The following is a 21,122-nucleotide window of genomic DNA, read 5'->3' as shown; positions in this document are numbered from 1 at the left end:
GAGTGCCCCAGGGGTTGGACCTGGGGCCGGTTTTGTTCAGTGCCTTCATCAATGACCTGGAAGATAGCATAGAGTAGACCCTCGGGAAATTTTCGAAGACACAAAGCTGGGAGGGAATAGTAGACGCACTGGAGGGTAGGGCCAGGATTCAGAGGGACCTATACAAATTAAGAGGATTAAGCCAAAAGAACTCTCATGAGGTTCAACAAGGGCAAGCACAAAGTTCTGCACTTAGGATGGAACAATCACATACAGTAATACAGGCTGGGGGCTGACTGGTTGGGTAGCAGCTCTGCAGAAAAGGACCTGAGGGCTACAGTAAGCTGAATATGAGCCAGCAGTGTTGTCCTTGTTGCAAAGAAGGCTAATGACATACTGGGCTGCATTAGTAGGAGTGCTGCCAACAGGGCAAGGGAAGTGATTGTTCCCCTCTAGTCAGCACTGGTGAGGCAACATGCGGAGTACTGTGTCCAATTTTGAGGCCCCCCCCGCATTACAGAAAGGATGTGGATAAGTTGGAGATAGTCCAACGAAGAGTAACGAAAATGGTGAGGGGGCTGGGGCATGTGACTTACAAGGAAACACTGAGGAAACTGGGCTTATTTAGTCAAGAGAAGAGAAGACGGAGAGGGGATTTAATAGCAGCCTTCAACTACCTGAAGTGGGGTTCAAAAGAGGATGGAGCTGAACTGTTCTCAGTGGTGACACATGACAGAACAAGGAGCAGTAGTCTCAAGTTACAGGAAGGGGAGTTTAGCATGGATATTAAGAAGAACTTCCTCAGTAGGAGGGTAGTAAAACACTGGAACAGGTTACCCAGAGAGGTGGTGGAATCTCCATCCTTAGTGGATTTTAAGACCCAACTAGACAAAAAGCTTGGCTGGGAAGAACTAGTTGGGGATGGTCCTGCTTTGAGCATGGGGTTGGATTAGATGACTTCCAGAGGTCCCTTCCAACTTCATTTCCATGATTCTACAAATGTGCTATTAGTTACTGGTAACCTCTTTCTCCCTGTATCTGCAGTAATTCTTCTTTCCAAAACATATTACCAACACAATTACGCATTTAAATTGATCAATTTTGGTAGGAGAGCAGATACACACTCAAAGGAGAATACACAATCCACTCTTAGAGGGTTTTAACATTATTCCACAGCATAATTCAAAATACTGTATTTAATCAACACCACAGCTAATGGGCCAGTTTATTACAAGTAGGTATGTTACAGAAGTTATAGCTATACTCTAACAAAGTTTGCCACACAATTTTGCTTTTGAGTTTGACCCACCTAAGCTGCAGGAGCAGTGTCCTAGTCACAAGGGTACTGCTACTTCCAAATATTTGTTTTTTCATAAAAACTCAACCGTGTGTTCAATTTCATAAACCCTCTTCAACTCAGTAATTTTTTTAATTAAGTAAAATTTATTAATCTCTTTAGGTACCTGATTAAGTGTTTTATAAAGCTCTTTTGTCATTGAGGGAGATAAGTCAATAACATGGGAACCTCAAATTCTGAGATCTCCAACTACTGTTTACTCCAACAACATGGTTGAGATTAAGATTTGGGATATATTGAAAAGAAAATCTGTTAGAGTGCTAAAATAATAAAACTGCTGAAAAAGTCATGTGACATACAATAATTCTGCATGGTTGTAAACCAGCCACTACAAAGCCAGTCTATTAACCAATCAAGTTCCCGAAAGAGGATCAAACTACAGTTTCAGATGGCCCTCAAAGCAGAAGCTACTTCAAGCAGCCCCTTCCCACCACATGGATGTATTTTATAAAAAACAATTTATTTCTTGCCAAACTGATAAGGACAAAGACTGAAACAAAATGAATTTAGTAAAGAAAGTTGATACCCTTAAGGGTAAGGAATGACCAAGAGTTGGCAGTTTCAAGTACTGAATCTGTGGGGCAGTAAGTCAATTCCTAACAGCAGCAGCCACCAGACCTGTGAAGAGAAGTCTAATTTGGAATGTATATATGATTGAAAAGAAGTGAGATATTTCTGATAAAGGATACCAAAAAGAACCATTTTGCACAACCTCCATGCTCTGCAATTGCTGTATTTCACTGTATTTGTTTAAGTCTTGGTGATAACCATGCCATATCATTACCTAAAGAAAATGGAAGGGTGCAGAGAAGCACTGACGATACCCTCTGTGAATCCTGCTTGTTGGGCAAAAGCAAGCAACATCACATTGGTACACTCTATAATTCAGGGGACCACAGAAAAAGTGAGAAAGCTTCTTTCAGTTTCTAGAACCAAAGATGCATTAAAAGGATTTGTTTTGTGAAATGCCCAGCTGTTCCTGGTTCTCTGCCCCTAGCTAATAAAACTGTGGGAAATGAATAGAGGTGCATCAAGATATCAGTCCATATCGGATTGGCACCAATAAAAGGAAAACCGACACTATCGGCCAAATGGCTTTTTTTGGCCAGTGTAGCCAATAATGTTGCCAATAAATGCCACATGGAAGTGAGCAGCCTCAGCATGCGTGTGGCCAAGAATGCAGCACAGCAGCTTCGAGAGCACTGGTCAGCCAGTAAGTCTGCTGTGGGGGAGGGGGTGGGTGGGAAAGGAAGGGGCAGAGGGGAAGGGCATGGAGGGGGGGTTCCATGATGGAGGCCCCCACAGAGGGAGTGGAGCAGGTGCTGCCCAGCAGCAGCAGGGCACAGGACTGAGCTGCAGGGAATGGGGTGGGAAGTTGCTCCCCCCTTCTGCACATACCTCTGAGGGAGGTATGTGCCCCTCAGATTAGCGTGCAGGGTAAGGATGGACTGCCTGCTGTGGGCTCAGGGCCAGGGGTTGTGCCAGTCTCTTCCTGTCCAGGGGGGAGAGGGGGGGTGTTGGCTTGAGGTGGGCAGCAGCAGCACTGGGAGGAGGGGCTATGGAGTGGGCTGTAACTCAAAATTTGCCATAGCCCCCCATAGCCTCTCTCCCAGCACCATTGCCACCCACTCCACCCCCACCTGCCCTGAATGCAGCCCCAGCCCAGCCCCCACCAGGAAAAGGCTGGCATAGCCCCTGGCCCAGAGCCGGCAGTCCAACCTAGCCCCACACACAAATCCAGAGGGCACATGCCCCCCATGGCTCCCTCAGGGGTGTGCACAGAGTCTGGGAGGTGTCCCTCCTCCCCACTCCCCCCAGGATGAGCTGCCTGCAGGTCCACCCCACACTAGCTGGGCAGCACCTGCTCCTGCCCCAGCCCCAATCCCACTCCCTCCTATCGACAGGGCCTCTATCTGTGCCCCCCCCACAACCTTTGCCCCAACAGATTTACCAGCTGGACACTTGTTTCCAAGTGGCCAGGCTGCATGTTGGCTATCAGACTGATATAAGCCAATATGGCTATTTAATAATAAGCCACTGGTATCAGCCAAAAAAATCTTTACTGGTGCACCCCTACACCTTAACTGCAAATAAGTAAGGAATTGACCCCAAGGACTCGAAGTGCTCAGTAAACAACCTAGACTTGTAATAAAACAATGCAGTAGCAAGCACAGAAACTTTTACCTTTTTCAGGGTTACAATGACCACCCCCGCTCGTTACAGACCACCCCTGCTAGTATGATTTTAACACAGGGGTGGGCAATTATTTGGGCCCCAAGGACCACATGTACAGTTTTGATGCAGTTACAGGCTAGATCAACACCCCCCACCCCCACCACAACTCAAACTCCCTGTGGGGCTTTGGGTGGGCAGGGAGCAGGACAGATGTGATCAGCTCCCTACACACCTTGTCCTGTTGGCAGGGAGGAGGGATATGGCAGGAGTGCATGGAGGGGGCACGTGCATGTGTGGAGGTGCTGCCTGGGAGCCAGCCAGGGGTGAGGGGAGGGAAAGGGAGGTGGGGGGCACATGCAACAAAGATCACCCAGTAGACAGCTGCACTCCACATGAAGCCATCCCCTGCTTGGGGCAGCCTGTGCCATGCTCCTGCCCACAACCTCCAGCTCCAGCCAGAACACAGCTTCTGGTGGGGCTGTTTCCAATGTGGCTGCAGCCAGCTGGGCTCACATTGTCAATGGGAGGCAAGGGCAGCAGAACAGCACCCAGCCAGCTGCAGCCACACCAGGAACAGCTCCACTGGAAGCTGCATGCACTGGTTGGGACCCAGGCCGACAGGGCTGTTCCGTTCCCCTCGCTTCCAGCTGTAGCTGCTGCTCCCATGATGATCCAGGCAGGCCTGGGGAAGCTTCAGCTAGACAGATCCTGCACAGCATGTGGGGCTCCAGCTCCTGCTCCCAGCTGCTTTCCACCCATTCACAGGTGGCTGCTTATGCCAAGTGGGAGGAGTGGGTGGAAGGCAACCAGAAGCTAGAGCCAAAGCTCCATATGCTGGGCACACCTACCCAGAGCAGTGTGGCAGCAGCAGCTGCAGCTGGAAGCAAAGGTAGCAGGACAGCCCCGCTGGCCTGAGCACCAGCCAGTGTGTGCAGCATCTGGCAGGGCTGTTCCTGGTGCAGCTGCAGCTGGCTAGGTGCTGCTCTGTTCCCCTCATCTCCAGCGGCAGCTCCTTCTCTCACTCCTGCTCCTGCTCCGCTGGTCTGGGCAGGCAGGCAGGCAGGCAGATTCAGCCAGGTGGTTCCCTAGAAAGGAACCTTATAAAAGATTTCCTGTGCAAGACTCCTCTGAATACAAGTGAGAAGCAAAGCAATGTGAACCAAGACAGATAGGTAGAGATGTGGAAATCGATCCTGATCCAGTACTTAGAGTGATTAAAAAAGTTAGGTTTTGTCCCAAGTTTCACATCTATGAGATGTAACAGCTGTATCCATCAACGTTACAAGGTCTTCTCAGAAGACTACTATTTGCAGAGAATTTTTTCCAGAGGTCAATGCCTCATGAACAGGAAAAAATATTGCCCAATAACTAGTTTTATTAGACAACACTGGTGTGAAAAGTTATTTTAATTGTGAAAGGGTCCATCAGAACAGCCTTGGTGCACTTTGTCACTCCCAGTCTAGCCCCCATGGCTATTGTGGAACTAGTGCAGGTGCTTAACCTCAGAACTACCACATCTGTGACTGATGCCATCAATCCTGAAGGTAGGAAGGGGACACACTATATGACTCAATAGGTACTGTGGATTTAAAATGTGTGTGGTTATGACATCAAGGAGTTAAAAAAAAAAAAAAAGAAAAAAGAAAATCTAAGTGAGCACCAGTCTTGTAGGTGTTGAAAAAGTCCACACACTCACCTGAACAGTAATCTTTCAGGCGCAGGCCTTTCACACGCGTTCCATCAGGTCCCCGGAAAGCACTGAGAATCTACGGGAAAAAAGCCCCAAAAATCTGCATTATTCATAACCAAATACCAAAATATAGATTGTTCTGGAAAGGCAACATATTTACAATGCAGTACTACCTAACACATTCTAAGATTTCTATTAGTTTTGGACAAGTGTTCTTCGACATGGTCTCCCAAGTCCCCTTCAAATCTGCGAACTGCTTTGTGAAGATGAACACAGCTGAATTCTGTTTTAGCTACAATGCAAAAGGTTTGTTACATAGTGTTATGTTGGTTTTAATCTCCTCAATGAACTGCAATCCTCCCCGACCACTTCTTTTTCATTATTAAAATCAGTGATTGCTCATCATCTTGGAGACAGTTTGGGTCTTGATAGGGCCTCTGATGAAAGTTACAGCAAAGAAAATTCTCACAAATTTTCAAGGTAGCCAGATCTCTGTAATCACCTGACAATCACCAAAGGTCTAAGCAAAGAGTGTTAAAGATAACAGGTCCAGTGTTTGGAATAACTGTAAAACATACCATGGGACAAACTGAAAGCTTTACAGAGGTAATTTCTGCCACCTCAGGGAAGCAGAGTTGGCTTTTTTACTACAATCAAATACAGTACAAGATAGAAAACGACATCTCTATATTAGCAATTCCTAGCTATTCACTATGGAGCAGCCTGTCACTCCCTTGGACGTTAACTGCATTTATGACTAAGATGAATGTAGATGAAGGAGGCAGCCTTGACAGAAAAGGAAATTAATGCCTTGGGACCACCAAAATGGTTTAAACTATCAAGCCAATATTAATTACATTTCCCCACCTGTGAGAGAACAGGTATGTAACCTCTACACACCACTCAGTCAAATCAGAACTACCCATAATAATTACTATTGATCAGCTCCAAACCTGGATAGGAAAATGTGGAAAATAAACCTGAGGAGATGAGGTAAGCTCTACTCAGCATATCACTTAGAAACAAAAGACCTGAAAATTTCAGACTGGTAATTTTGGGCTTTTTGGTTTTGTTCTGTTTAAATAGATATAAAGATTTTCTTGGGGGAAGATGAGTAAGTTTGTTTCTGAATATGCTAGTAACTACCTGCAGTACATAGGAGGGTAAAACCCCTTTTGCTACATGGGTAAATAGATTTTGGAAGTATTAAAACAATGACTTACATCATCCTTTGTGGCAGATTCAGGCACTCCTCCTAACCGAATGAGTTTGCTTGGTTTTACATCTTTGGGACAGGTCCTGTAATCTTGGTCCTTAATGTTAGAAATCAAGATGGTTTGAAAAATAAGGCATACTTGTCCAAAAGACAAAATAGTGAACAGTAATGCAGAGCAAAATTCTAACACAGGGAGCATAATGAAAATTGCTCAAAGACCATAATGAAAATTCCTCAGACAACCTTTTCAAAGTAATGCTATTTTTTTAGATTTAGACAGCCTACTGGGCAACTTACTCTAGCTCTTTAGGGAGATCCGTTTCAAATGGATTTTAGATTATGTGATAAAATGTCATTGTCTCAATCTAATCTGAACAAACATGTGCCTACATGCCAACTAATTCAGAATAATCAGTCCCTGTCAAGAGTCCCAAATCCTGAAAAGATCATAGGACAATAAAAAAAAATTTAACAAAAGGTAGGCTATTTGTTGTCTGTCTTTTATGTGCTCCCCCATAAGCGTTAGACATTTAGACACTGAAAGCCAACTTCTTTTATTTATTTTGACATTACTTTGAATTAAATTAAATATGGACAAGAAAGAGGTTTCATGGAAAGGGAGCAGGCGCAGAGAACTGGAGAGTGAAGCAGCTTTCAGAGAAAGTAGGAAAAGTAGGATACAGCTGTCAGCATAGGACATAAATAGAAACTCCCCCCATTCTTTAAAGCATGTAAGGAAAAAGTAAGAAAGAAAAAAAAAAAGATGTGTTATGGCTCAGAGTTTCAATAAAACCACATACCTGAAGGTCTTGCCTAGAATCTTTGCTGGGTTTTCCTTCTGTAAAGGACTTGCCATGCTCATAATCAAACAGTTGAACCCCCGCCACCCGGTGATCTACATCTCCATACTCGATGTTTCTGTAGTCTGTATCTTGCCTTCCAAGGAAATCCAAGTCACCTTCTCCCTTTACTTCAAGGGTAGACTCGCCTCCTTGCTGCTCACCCCCAGAAAGCTGCTGCTTGTTAGCAAAGTTCTGAGGCACCTCATCCTGGTCCTGAAGAGTGGGAACAGGCCCATGGGTACTCTGGAAATCGAGTGGCGTTTCAGTTTCAAGACCCAGTCCAAGGGACTCCTCTTCTCTGGCTCTTGGCTCCGAAGGCTGAAACTCTCCTTTTTGTCCACCAAACGAAGGTCTGTCTAGAGTAGCAGACTCCTCTCTTTTGTTGCCACTTGCACCAGAGGGCTCTCTGTCTGCTAAAGGTACCGTAGACTGACTCTGCCTAAAATCTGTAAGACTTGGGTTGACAGGGGGCATCTCCCTGTCCGTGAAATCCATAGAAGAAGCAACATCCCTGCCCCTAAAATCCTGATCAGACCGGGACCTATGCCTATTTCTGAAGTCTGAAGGTGGTATATTCCTGTTCCTGAAATCCAGATCAGATGTACCCACGCACCTTAAGTCCGAATCGGGTACATCTCTATTTCTAAAATCTGGATAGGAATGCTCTCTACCCCTGTAGTCTAACTCAGACATGTCCCTTACCCTAAAGTCAGAATGAGATCCGTCTCGACCTCTGAAGTCCAGATCAAATGAACCCCTACCCCTGAAGTCTGATGGGGGTTCATCTCTTCCCCTATAATCCATTGTATGAGATTCCCTATCTCTGTAATTCATACGGAATGCCTCCCTATTTCTATAATCCATTGAAGAAATTTCTCCACCCCTGAAGTCCATATGTAGCCCCTCCCTATGCCGGAAGTCTCCTGAGTACATTTCCCTGCCCCTGAATTCAGAAGCGGGAGGTTCCCTTCCTCTGAAGTCCAGCTGTGAATCAGCTCTGTTTTGAAAGTCACATGGTGGGAAATCTCTGCCCCTGAAATCATGATGCCCCTCCCCACCTCTGAAGTCACTACGTGGTCCATCTCTAGCTCCAAAGCTGAAAGAAGTTTCCTCTCTGCTGGCAAACTGAGGATTGAGGTGGCCTGTGACTGCCTGGATATCAAAAGGAAGTGATTCTCTGCCAGAGAAGTTGCCAGAGTGTCTTTCTTGAGCAAGACTATCAAGGGAAGGAGGATATTCCCTGTTCCACCCGGGAGCAAACCTTTCTTCTTGGCTCCCACTGTAGAAATAAAGACAGTATTATTCATAACACGCTCAGAGTCTGCAATCTACACAGCAGCACATTCTTCTCTAACCCTTTATAGAGTTGTGTAACAGTCTAAGATCCGCAGAAGATATTGATGTTTGGCAGTTTAAGATGAGGCAGCATACGACAGTTGTGAGAAAGAAAACTCGCGTGCTCCCATTTCACCACAATTTCCAGAAGCACTCAACAGGAAATACCTGCAATATTAATGGATTAGTGATGGTAGCAATTGACAATCCTGAACTGTATATGGCTAGGGAGCTGTGCAAGGTTCCCTCAAGTAGTACATTTGTGTAATCATCATCAATACAATGCTAGAGTAAAACCAACCAGCTTTGACAAGGTTCTCTCAAAGACGATCAAAAGAAATGCAAAATGAGTAAAGTGTTCTATTGTGCTGGTCTTTCATATCTGAGGACAGCTCTAACATCCCCAGGACTCTTATTGTACACCCACATCTTTAGCTGTATGCTCTGAAATTTCTCTCTAGTATTCACAGTAGCTTAAACCCTCAATCCACACAAGAGACATAACAGAAGTTACGAAACTGCAGGTATATGTAAAACTAAGAAAGATATTGTGATCCAAGAGGATCCACATTATAATATTTAAAATTCCCAGAGGTCTTAGCAACATCTAGAGTCAAAGTCAGGTGTATATTAAAGCCCACAGGCATGTATATCTTCCTTACATTTAAGCATATTTTTGGAAATTGGCAATGAGTGGAGCAGAAATGTTAGAAACAGTTCTCCTTAGACAGAGAGAGAGAGAAAAAAAAAAAAAAAAAAAAAAAAATCAGTAAGACTTTCCAGAAAGCTGGAAAAAAATGTTGTGCTAGAAAACAGGCAGCTTAAGCCAGTGTTGGTACCTGCATAATATCTTAGACATCATGAAAAAAACAGTATTTCACAGCAAGATGAAGAGGAAAGTCTGACAAATATCTGAATGCAGAGCATTCCCATTGAGGAGGTCCACAACATGCTAAGTTTGCCAGAACAAGAGAGTTTCAGTTGAGCACTGTGTGCTTTTACTTCATAAGGTGCTACTTCTCCAATCAAATGGGGCATTTTTACACGTGCTCGGGGATGTCGGGGGGGGGGGGGAGTACTTTAGAGTGGCTCCAAGAGCTACTCTAATTAAAGCACCAACGTCTTGCGTATCAGTGTCCCTGCACTTCAAAATACCAGCTGGAGTGCTTTAACTAAAGCTCGTTCAATGAACTTTACTTAAAGCAGTCCTGCTGCCATTTTGAAGCATTGGGACACTAATGCACGAGACGTAGAGGCTGCTGGAGGCATGCTAATTAGTACGCTCCAGCAGAGTCTATTAATCTAGATTTGATTAATCAAGTCTGCTCTGATGCACTGTAATTACAGCGTGTTGGAGCAGCCTCCCTGCACAATTACAGGCACCCATGGGGATCATGACCATCCCTGAATGGCTGACTGGAAAAGTAGTGATCTTTGAAATAAAAGCCACAGCAGGCACTTAGAACAGTAGTGGGCAAAATATGGCCTACAGACCAGATCCAGCCCACTATGGGATTCTGTCTGGCCCACAGAGGGTCCCTCCCAGCCTAGATACAGGGGGCAGCCCCGGCTGCCAGTCCCACTGCTCCGGGGTGCACAGAGGAGCTGGAGCAATGCAGTGGCCAGACTCGCTTTCCAGCAGCCTTGGCAACAGCTCCTTCCAGCTGCTGCTGCTAGACCCAGGCCCAATGTACCCCACATCCACCACCAGGGTTAGGACCTGTGTAGGCAGTGGGGGCAGCTGGGCAGATGGGATGAGACCACAGGTATGCAGGGAATGGTGTTTGGGAGCAGAACGAGCAGCCAAGGCCAGGATTGCAGGGTGGTGACAGAGTGTGGCCGGGGCCGAGCCACAATCCACTGCCCGCACACCCCTGCGACAGGTATGGGTACTGGAGGCAGGGGCATGCAGGGAGCAGATTGTGGCTCTGCCCTGGGCTCCAGCCGCACACTGTTACTGCCCCAAGATCTCAGCTACAACCCCAGACACAGCTCCCTGCCAGCCTGAGGCACCAGTGCATGGAGACCCAGGGATCGCTGGGTAGTCACAGTGTGGGGCTGGGGCCCAAGGTAGAGCCCCAATTTGCTCCCCTCATACTCCTGCCCACAGAAGCTACATCGGTCTCAGGGGCATGCAGGCAATGAACTACAGCCCTGCCATGGGGCCCCGGCCCTGCACTGTCACCAGCCTGTGATCCCAGCACCATCCCAACCTATCCACCCTGCTCCCAGATGCGGCTCCCCACCTGCCTGCAGACCCATCCCAGCCAAGCTCCCCAGGAGTTTTGGTGAGCCGTTACATGCTGGGGTGTGCTGACCTGGTCCACAAAAGCTCACCAAAACTCCTTATGTGGTGCACTGGCCCAAATAATTGCCCACCCCCAAATTAGTTCTGCAGAATCACAGAGATGTTCTGTTTGTTCCAGCTCTGTGCATCCCAGGGATACTTTGCAAACCCTCATCTCCCTGAGTGGGGGAGAGGAGTGGTTCGGAACCTGTCACTTTGTTATACAGTAATGCCTGGATGCTTCAGACAGAACATAATGTCACAGCCCACATTGCTTTAAACTTTTCATTAAAAAAGCACCCTTGAAATATAAAGTCCAAATTCAAATACTTACTGGAAATGGCCCATTCTGTTGGCTGGTCGAGGGTCACCCCACATGTTTCCTTGTCTTCCAGAAATGGAAACTCTTTCCAAAAAAAACCTCAAACAGAACCTGTAGGAAAAATATCCATATGCCATTAGACAAAGAAATAACCCTAGAAAACTATCACCTAAGCACTGTAAATATTTTTGTATCTGAGCCCTACCCCACCTCCCAGGGACAAGGACAACGGTCCCTCTGGCTGTCTCCTACAGCCCCTGGCTGGGGCAACTTACAACAGGGATGGGCAATTATTTCAGCTGGAGGGCCACTTCACGACTTTACGTGAGCTGTCGAGGGCCTCAAAGAATCCGACCACTGAACAGCTGCCCCGCCCCGGTCAAAACCTTGAGACCGGAAGTCCTGCCACCTAACCCCTGACCGTTGCCATCAGAAGTCTTCACACTTGATCCAACACGACGCCACATCAGTGAACAAGTTTACTGCATCACCCATCAAGACAAAAAAGAACAGACTAACAAATGAATGCACCGCTAAGCTTGTTTCTATTTCTCATAAGCTCTTGCTTCTGGAGAATCAGTCAGGAGCACAATTAGTGAAGAAGATGAAGTATGATGATTCATAGAAGTAGTGTCAGAAGGGACCTTGTAGACCTTCTAGTCCAACCTCCTGCCCTGGGCAGGAGAGAAAACCAGGCTCAAATGACCCCAGGTAGATGTCAAGCCTACTATTAAATACCCCCAGGGTAGGAGCCATCACCACTTCCCGTGGAAGTTGGTTCCAGATCCTAGCCGCCCTGACTGTGAAGCAGTGCCTCCGGATGTCTAGTCTAAAACTACTCTCTAACAACTTGTGGCTGTTATTCGTTGTTACTCCGGAGGAGGCGCTCAAGGGAACAAGGTCTCTCCCAAACCCTGCTGGTCCCCCCTAGTGAGTTTACAGATGGCCACCAGGTCCCCCCTCAGCTTTCTCTTGTGAAGGCTGAATAGGTTAAAGTCCCGTAGCCTCTCTTCATAGGGTCTGCCCTGCTGTCCCAGAATCATGTGGGTGGCCCTTCTCTGGAGCCTCTCAATGCTGTCCACATCCCTCCTGAAGCCTGGGGCCCAAAACTGGACACAGTACTCCAGCTACAGCATGACCAGTGTTGCACAGAGGGGGAGGATCACCTCCTTGGCCCTGCTTGAGATGCATCTATGGATGCACGATAAGGTACAGTTAGCCCTACTGACCGTGACCTTGCATTATCGGCCCATGTTCATCTTGGAGTCAATAATGAATCCAAGATCTCTTTCTGCCACCGTTCTCTCAAGGAAGGAGTTTCCCAGCTTATAAGTGTGCTGCTGATTCCTACTGTCCAAGTGCAGCACCCTGCACTTGTCTGTATTGAAACCCATCCAGTTTTCATTAGCCCACCCCTGTAACCTGTCCAGGTCCTGCTGTAATCTGTCCTTCCCTACTAGCATGCCCACCTTACCCCAAATCTTGGTGTCATCAGCGAATTTGAACAGGCTGCTTTTGACACCATCGTCCAAGTCACCAATAAGAAATTGAACAGCGTGGGCCCAAGGACTGAGCCCTGGGGGACTCCACTGCCCACTTCCCTCCAGGTCAAAAATGACCTGTTCACCACTACCCTCTGAGTACGACCCTTCAGCCAATTTGCAATCCATCTGACTGTGTAGGCATCAATGCCACAGTCACCTAGTTTTTTAATGAGAATGGGGTGTCAAAGGCCTTGCTGAAATCCAGGAAGACTACATCCACTGCAACACATGCATCCAATGCTTTTGTGACCTGATCGTAGAAGGCAATCAGGTTGGTCTGACAGGACCTGCCCCTAATGAAACCCTGCTGGTTGCCCTTGAGCATCATCCCTGATGCTGGCCCATCACAGATGTGCTCCTTGATAATCTTCTCAAAGAGTTTCCCCAGGATTGAAGTTAGTCTAACGGGCCTATAGTTGCCCAGGTCCTCCCTCCTTCCCTTTTTAAAGATGGGGACCACGTTGGCTTTCTTCCAGTCATCTGGCACCTGGCCAGAGCACCACGAGCACTCAAAGCCATGCCAGGGGCCCTGCAATAACCTCTGCCAATTATGATAAGTTGCCCTTGCCCATAGACTCATTGGTAAAACCATTCTTTAGCGAAAGAAAATGTGGTTCAAGTTCTGAATCAGATTTGCCTCAATCTGGCTCTGAAATGGAGTTAGTCATGTAAGTGATTCTACAGGTCGTGACAGTGAAACCGGAGGTGCTGCAGTGACCTCAGTGGAAGAGAGTTAAACTCTGTTGAAATAGATGGGTGGACAATCACAGCATGTCATGCACAGTTCTTTGGGTGCACTAAAATTAGCGTATGAACAGTTTTCAGGGTCTTCATTTTTTTCCTTAAATTTAAACAAACAATGTAAGGGAAGTACACGCTATTGTGTACTGTCTTTTATTACAAGTATTACAATAAAAATAATGTCTTTCCACATAAAGCTTTGAATTTGTTTGAATATAACATTTAAACCACATTAAGTGTGCTGTACTTATTTTTGTTTCCTAATCAAATATTTCAGTTCAAATACTATTGGGACATAAAATTAACACAGCGGTACTTTTTTAGTTTTAAGTCAAATAAATACGCTAAATCAGATCACACTCTATTTAGGGCATTGGAAAATATTCTGGAAAACCCACATCTCTGCTGATTGGTATAGACTGTGGAGGTTTTTCCCTTCCTCTGTAGTGGGGTCCACAGCCCTCTCTCCAGGATCTTTTGAGCATGTACTGACAACATTTCATAGAAGCAGGACATAGGCTGTCATGGTTCCCCTGCTTTACCTGTGGCAGGTGAGGGTGTTAGGACTGTGTCAGGGTTGACGGTAGGTCTTATGTAGTGTTTATATTGTGGACTGTATAGGATGGTTTGGATCCTGCCTCAGGCAGGGGGCTGGGCTAAATGACCTGTGGAGGTACCTTCCAGCCCTATTTTTCTTATGATTCTACAATTGTCTCAAAGTAGTCATGGGGGACAAACTTGTCCTAGCTTACAGCCTCCCAACCCCAATGTTTCTCAAGCAACAGGCCACTTAACTCCCAGTCTCACCAAGGCACGATGCCTTGCAATGGACCCAGATGCTTTCTGTGCCCCAGCATCAATATAGACTGCATCATCACTGGACCAAATAATGTGGATTACAACATCCAAGGTTCATTCACTTACAACTCCACCATTGTCATATATGCCATCACTTGCTTACAGTGCCCCTCTGCTGTCTACACTGGACAGATGGTGTGATTCCTACATGACAATGAATGAACACCGATTTGACATCAGCTGCAGAAAGGCATGCCGGCCTGTGTCAGAACACTTCAATCTCTCCATCACTGACAGGAGGGTGGTTGTTCTCAGACAACAAACTTCTAAAACCAATTTGAATGGGAAACTGCAGAACAATAAATATGATCAACAGGCTGGACTGCATTAAGCATAGTTTAAAGGGTTTCTTAACCCCTTACCTGGGCTAGCTTTTGTGACTACTTTGTTCCTATGGGTTTACTGCTTGTTTGTTTGCCTTGCCAGCACTGCCCCCTCCCACTGCCTTGTCTTTTGCATTCAAATTTCTCTCTCCTTATCCACTGCTTTGTGCAGGTCCTTTCACAGCACCTGATGAAGTGAGCACAGGCTTTCATAGGCTGAAGCTATCTCTCTCTACTTTGACTAGTCTATATGGTGCAAATGCACCCTGCCTTCCACCCATGAATCTAGGTGAAGTATTAATACACGTATTAGCTTACATAGGTGCAACAATTAAACTTCTCCTTTCATGCTCAGTCTCAGACAGCTCATATTTTTAACTGGCCTGTCAATATGGCATGGAACAGCAATTTAATATGTATTTAATTAACATCACTAATAGCATTCTTTATTACTGTGACATTTACATCCAATTATACAGAAGAAAACACTAGCAGTCTAAAAATCACTAGAGCCATTGTTTTTTAAAAACAACAAAAACCAACCAAACAAAAACAAAACCAAGACAGACAATGTTAAAGACAGGCACAATTCTTCCTAAAGGCACTTTACTGGCTAAGTAAGGAAAGCATTTCCATTTTAATGATCTACCAAGTTTACTCTACTATCAAGGAGTACACACACTTAAAATACCGTATTTACTTGAATGCAAAATTAGGTTTTCTTTCCCCACTTAACATGGGGGTGAAGAGGGAGGAACCCCTAATCTTAGATTCAAGGAGAAAGTGGTTGAGGAGGCAGCTTCTATAGGTCTAATTAGGGCTCTGATGCAGGGTTGGAGCTACAGCTTCTCCCCCGCCCCTCGAAAATTAACCCTCTCACTCTGATAGGCAAGGATCCTGGTTTTCTGTTTAAAAATCACAAGTTCTGATTAAAAAAAAAAAAAATCAATCACAGATTCTCTTATTAAACCTTCCCAAACCAGCAATTAAAATGAAACACCACTACACACACACACCACAGAGAACACAATGCTTTACTAATATGGGCTAGATGATCTGTTTAGGTCCCACCTGACCCTAGCTACTATGAAACTATGAAATATATTTACAATTTAAAGTAATTTTGAAGCTTACCAGTGCCTTAATCACTGTAATAAAATCAATTCTAAGTACCTATAAATCTTGGTATTTGGTTTTGCGTTTATTATCATGGGAAAAAAAAGAAAAAAAAAAAAATCAGAGTTGCCCCTCCTCTCCGCCCAGGTCACCGGGATGCAGGTCCAGGCCCCTCACTCCCCACCTACAGACCCCTGCTGACCCCCAGCCCTGCCAGAGGGGGCCCCCCAACTGCCAGGGCTATGGGGCCAGGGACCTGTGTCCACAACCCCCTGTCCTCCACCCCAGCTGCCACCTGTGGGAGGCAGCAGCAGCTGCTGCAGCCCAAGTGGGGAGTGGAGCATGGAGCCTGGCTCCCCAACCAACACGCAACACTGCCAGTGAGTAGCCTGGGAAGGAGGGAGCAGGCTGCCCACTGCAGGCTCGTGGCTCCCCATCCTGCTGCCTTCCTCCCAGGCCTCCATGGCCCAGCAGGTAGGACCCAGAAGGGCAGAGCACGGCTGGGCAGGGAAACTCGGTGCTGCTGCTGGGAGCCCAGTGCCACCCTGGTGAGGCATCCCCTGCCCGTCTGGAAGCAGCAAGGGGTACAACTCAGTGCTACTGCCCCTTCTGTTGCCAGATGGGCAAAGGACACCTTGCCATGGCAACATGGAGTTCCTGGCCCTGCTCTGCCCTGCCCGCTGGGCTGTGGAGGTCCCCAGGAGAGGGTAGCAGGGCAGGGAGCCCAAGCCCACACCCACCCCTGCCGCTCCCCTAGGAATGCACACAGCAGTAGGGAACGCGCCCCCCCTTGTCTATGCTCTGTAGTCGCACATCCTGGCCAAGTCCCACACACCACACAGCTGGGCAGCAGCCCCAGACCTGTCCAACTCCCTCCCTCCCTATGAAGACATCAATCCTTTCCCATCCCCTTCCTTCCTCCTCTCCCCACCCCCCAGACTTACCTGTGGGAGCTGCTCTTCAGACTGCATGGGGGTCATATGCATGTGTGAGAGCACATGTGGTGCCCCCATGCCTGACCACCCTTCTCCTGCCCCCTCCAGCTCCTTGCAGGCTGGAACTCTGCCAGCCAGCATACAGCTCTTTGCACAAATGGAAAATCTGTGTGTTTCTCCATTAACAGGGAAAATCTGCCTTGTTCTCAGTTAAAAGAGAAAAACAGAAAAAACACTGATTTTTCATGGGAAACGGAAAACCCAGATCCCTGTTGATAGGATTCTGGCCCAGGGCATGGAGCACATGGTTGCTTTGGCTTCAGCTCAGCCTGATAGTAGGAGCAGTGGCAGCAGCTCCAGTTGGGGATTGGGCTGAAGCTGCCCCCACTGTAACAGCAAGCATTGGAGGCAGACAGTGGGGGAGGCAAGTAGCAAGAGGGACAGGCAGCAGAAGGCAAGGAGCAAGAGGCAAGGGATCAGGCCTCTAGATTCCCCCACTGTCTGCCCCCCCTCACCGGTTGCAGTGGAGGGGGAGGGGAGGGATGAATTTAAGACTACCCTTCCATAATTAAATTGTATACTTGGAAAGTATAATACATTTATAAGCTTTCCATGTATAGAATTTAATTATTGGAGGGTTGTCTTAAATTCAGTCATTTTGGATTCAGGTAAATACAGTACTATATAGGCATTATGTTTATGCATAATCCTAATCAAGAAAGTTGTAAAGTTCACAAATAAACCCTTGAAAAGACTTCCAGGGTAGATTATAAAACACCCGTAAGCCCAAAATCATGACAGGTTCACACTTAAGGACAGCTTTTCAAGTGGTAATAACCAAGAAGGAGAGGAGTTTGAGGGTACCAACCAAAAGAATTCATAGCAACTTAGATGGAAAAGTCTAATAGCCTGTGTGGAGTTAGAACAAGAACTTGCATAGGTGGGCATGTAGGCCAAAAAGCTAGTCAGCATCTATTCACATTTTCCACCTTTGCACCCTCCTCCATCTCTGTTCCAGAAACTTAACAAGGCCCTACTGAATAAGAATAATTGAGCTTATCAACTATTTGCTCTAGCTTGTCAGGCCTAAAAGTTACAAAACTTTGTGATGACTAAGGTTAACTTTAATTCTGTTTTGGGGGGAGAAAGATATAACAAAAAAACACCTTGTATGGGAATGAGAGAAGAGAGATTGGGAGCGTAAAGGTACAGTTAAGATAACAGATATGGGGAAAGTATAATAAACCATATTTAGGCACTAAAGGAGGTAAGCTAACAAAAAGATAAGGGTGTAAAAGTATGGCTGGACATGCTTTCAAAACTGCTGGGGTGATATGCAGTCCCACAGAGCCCAAGGGCTGTCTAATCAACCCTCTCTGAGACAGAACATCTGCTTAGCAAGATACCCAGCTCGTTGCCTGTCAACACAATGCATTTCTCTCGCAATAAATGCACTTTATAGAGTAGAACTCTTGCATCTCCTTATACATCTCAACCCTGAACCCACTTTAAGCAGGGTTCAGGTAACAAGCAAAACAATGTGGCATCTCACAGCTGACAGACTGTTAGAGCTGACTAGCACAAAGGAAAGGCAGAAGAGGGTATTACAGCAGTGGAACAAGTGCTCTTAGAAAGCAGCAGTTAAATTAAAATTCCCAAGGTTGCTTCTTTAGTGCTTGAGCACTATCCAGAAAACCAATAGGATGAAGAACAAAAGGAGTCGCAGGGTGTGGGAAGTATTTTAACCTTAATGGTAGCAACTGCACAAAGATAATTTGACCAATGTCAGCAGATGCCTTGCATGGATTTTAACCTTAAACAGCTAGGTGCAACATATAAGCAAGCTCACTTCTAGACACATGGAATGGTGGTAGTATAGAAGACTGAAGTAATTGTTCTTGCATGGTTCAGCTGGTGGAGAAATGCACTTAAGAATGTGTCTAGACAAACTCATTTCACTGTGAAGCAATACAAACAAACAGCACATACATCCACAGCTTCTTAGAGGAAGTCCAGTGGTAGGGTAGAATAGCAGTATTTGCCAAGATTTTGAGAAGGGTCAAAAAACACACTTCTAGACCAAGTTACCGCTATCTACCACTGCAAGGATTCTCACCCACTTTTTCTTACCCAGAGGGCCAGAATTTCTAAAGAGTTGCCGGCTATTACCAAATCCAGGGCAGATACCAAGCATTTGCTTTCTCCAGAAAAGTCTGTGACAGTTCTGATCACCAAGAATAACTGACAGAGTTGACAACTGACAGCTGCAACTAAGAGAAAGTGTCCCTGACTATATTAATGCAGCCAACTTAGCTTGCAGAGACTGCATGTTTTATACTGCTTGCATAATTTTGAGAAACAAAACAATGGATAAAAAGACTGATGTCATACAAAAGAACACCGCTGTTCCCCTAAACTTTCAGGCCTTCTGATAGCAGACAAAACACGAAGCATGCATACCAATCTGTTAATATCCTACTCCACAGACCCTCTACCTAAGAATGAAGGAACTTCCTTGACTACAGTGTGCAAGTGATAACTGTTAGTCATATTAAATCCACCAATACACTGTCTGAAGTCAACAAGGGTGGTAAGTTAATGTTTAGGCAAGACAGTATTATTTGTAGCGGTGCACCAATAGAGATTTTTACAGCCAATACTAAAAGCCAGTTTTTAAGGAGGCATATCTGCCAACACCAATCTGATTTCCGATACCCAGCCCAACAGTGTGGAGAGCTGCCTCCAGCTGGTAAGTCTGGTGTGGAGGAAGGAGGGAACGGGCTGTGGTGCAGATCAACGCCCCCCACAATGAGGGAGGGTGTGAGGCTAGGGCAATTCCTGCCCAGCCAGGGTGAGGCAGGCATAGCATGGAGCTGTAGCTTGTCCAGGGGGACAGTGGACAAGCACCGGACGAGCTGCTGGACCAGAGGCTCCTGGCCAAGTGGTGTGAGCCATCCCATCCCCCCCAGACATGCCATGCCTGCCCCAGCTGTGCAGTGCTTGCCCCAGCCCCTGCCCCAGCCCCACCCCCACAACCTACTTCACCACAGGGGGGCACTGATTTGCCCCCCTTCGCCCCTCCCCTTCTACCACACCAGACTGACCAGGCAGCAATCCACACTACCAGGCTGTGCTCCTCGCTGCCTGTGCTGTGCTGCGCTGCTCTGCGGCTGCATGCATGCATGGGCCATTTAATTGCCAAATTATCAGCCCGATAAGGGCAATTTATGATATAGTCAATTTTCTTTGTATCATTGTCAATCCAATATCGGACTGATGCATCAGTGCACCTCTACTTATTCGATTTTACAGGTGGAGAATTGAAGCACAGAAATATTAAGTGACCAAGCCACAAAAAAAAGGATTAGGGGTGCACTGATAGAGATTTTGGGGGCCAATACCAAGAGCCAATATTTACAGAGGCATATCAGCCGATACAGATCCGATTTCTGATACAGCTGCCTTCAGCTGGTAAATCTGGTGTATGACTGGGTACTGCTCAGCTCCCCAACCCCCAGAAGCTCCTCCTCCCTCCTGAGCAGCTCCAGGCAGCAGGTAGCATGGGGTACCACATGCCCAGCCAAACGGGGGGAGGCCAAGGAGGGAAGGTGCACCCAGTCAGCTCCTACCCCAGCACATTGGGCTCCAGCTCCCAGCCACCCTCTACTCACTCAGCCATCTGGCTCAATTAGTAGCCATCTGCAGGCAGCCAGGTAGGTAGAAAACAGCCTTGCTAGGAAGCTGTGTACACTGGCCAAGGCTGGGGCCATCAGTGGGCATGGGGCAGGTAAAGGTGGGAGCTACCCCACAAAGGAGTGGGCGGGACTTGGCCCCGTGTAGAATGCCATAGGGGAAGCCACAGACGAATCCAATCAACTGGTGAGCCAGTTCCGGTCTGTCACCCAGATTTTTTTTTTTTTTTTTTTGCCCATCTCGTGGGAGGATCACTCAGCAAAATCCAAACGGTCACAAAGCTTCCTCTCCTGCGTGGATGACCTCTACCTGACTCAAGAAGTCTATGGGCCAACAAGAGGCAAAGTGCTGCTCGATCTGGTACTGGCTCCTGGGGATGACCTAAATCAGCGACCTAGTGATCAATGGGAAGCTGGGTGACAGCAACCACAAGTTGATCACCACCACCATCCACCGTAAAGCTGGCAAGTCAGTCAGCAACACACAAGTTCTTGACTTCAGAAAAGCCGACTTTGACAAGCTCAGGCTTGTCAGGGAGGCCCTAAGGAACCATGACCCCAGGGAGAGAGGAGTTCAAGAGGAGTGGTTGCTCCTCAAGGGAGCTTGTGCACTGAGGATCGCTAAGTCTATTCCATCTCGGAGGAAAGGCAGCAAGAGGGAACTGCAGCCCCTGTGGCTTTCCAGGGACCTAGCAGACCTCCTGAGGCTA

General features: G+C 46.8%; 1 protein-coding gene across 2 annotated transcripts in view; it reads right to left on the bottom strand.

The window, feature by feature from the left end:
• The window catches only part of RBM6 (RNA binding motif protein 6), a 102,242-nt gene that overhangs the window by 72,048 nt on the left and 9,072 nt on the right, over positions 1-21,122 (bottom strand). For both annotated transcript variants that reach the window (XM_019547526.1, XM_019547527.1), the window contains exons 2-5: positions 11,216-11,314; positions 7,218-8,538; positions 6,425-6,514; positions 5,208-5,277 (exon numbers count right to left, since the gene is read on the bottom strand). In XM_019547526.1, coding sequence (XP_019403071.1) covers positions 5,208-5,277; positions 6,425-6,514; positions 7,218-8,538; positions 11,216-11,259 — 1,525 coding nt within the window. In that variant the 5' untranslated portion in view covers positions 11,260-11,314. The remainder of the gene's footprint in view (positions 1-5,207; positions 5,278-6,424; positions 6,515-7,217; positions 8,539-11,215; positions 11,315-21,122) is intronic.

This window comes from Crocodylus porosus, unplaced genomic scaffold (genome assembly GCF_001723895.1).
Source record: "Crocodylus porosus isolate Cpor-Errol unplaced genomic scaffold, CroPor_comp1, whole genome shotgun sequence".
Classification (NCBI taxonomy): domain Eukaryota; kingdom Metazoa; phylum Chordata; order Crocodylia; family Crocodylidae; genus Crocodylus; species Crocodylus porosus.
The sequence above is the reverse complement of the archived record's forward strand: the minus strand, read 5'-3'. Positions and strand labels throughout refer to the sequence as shown.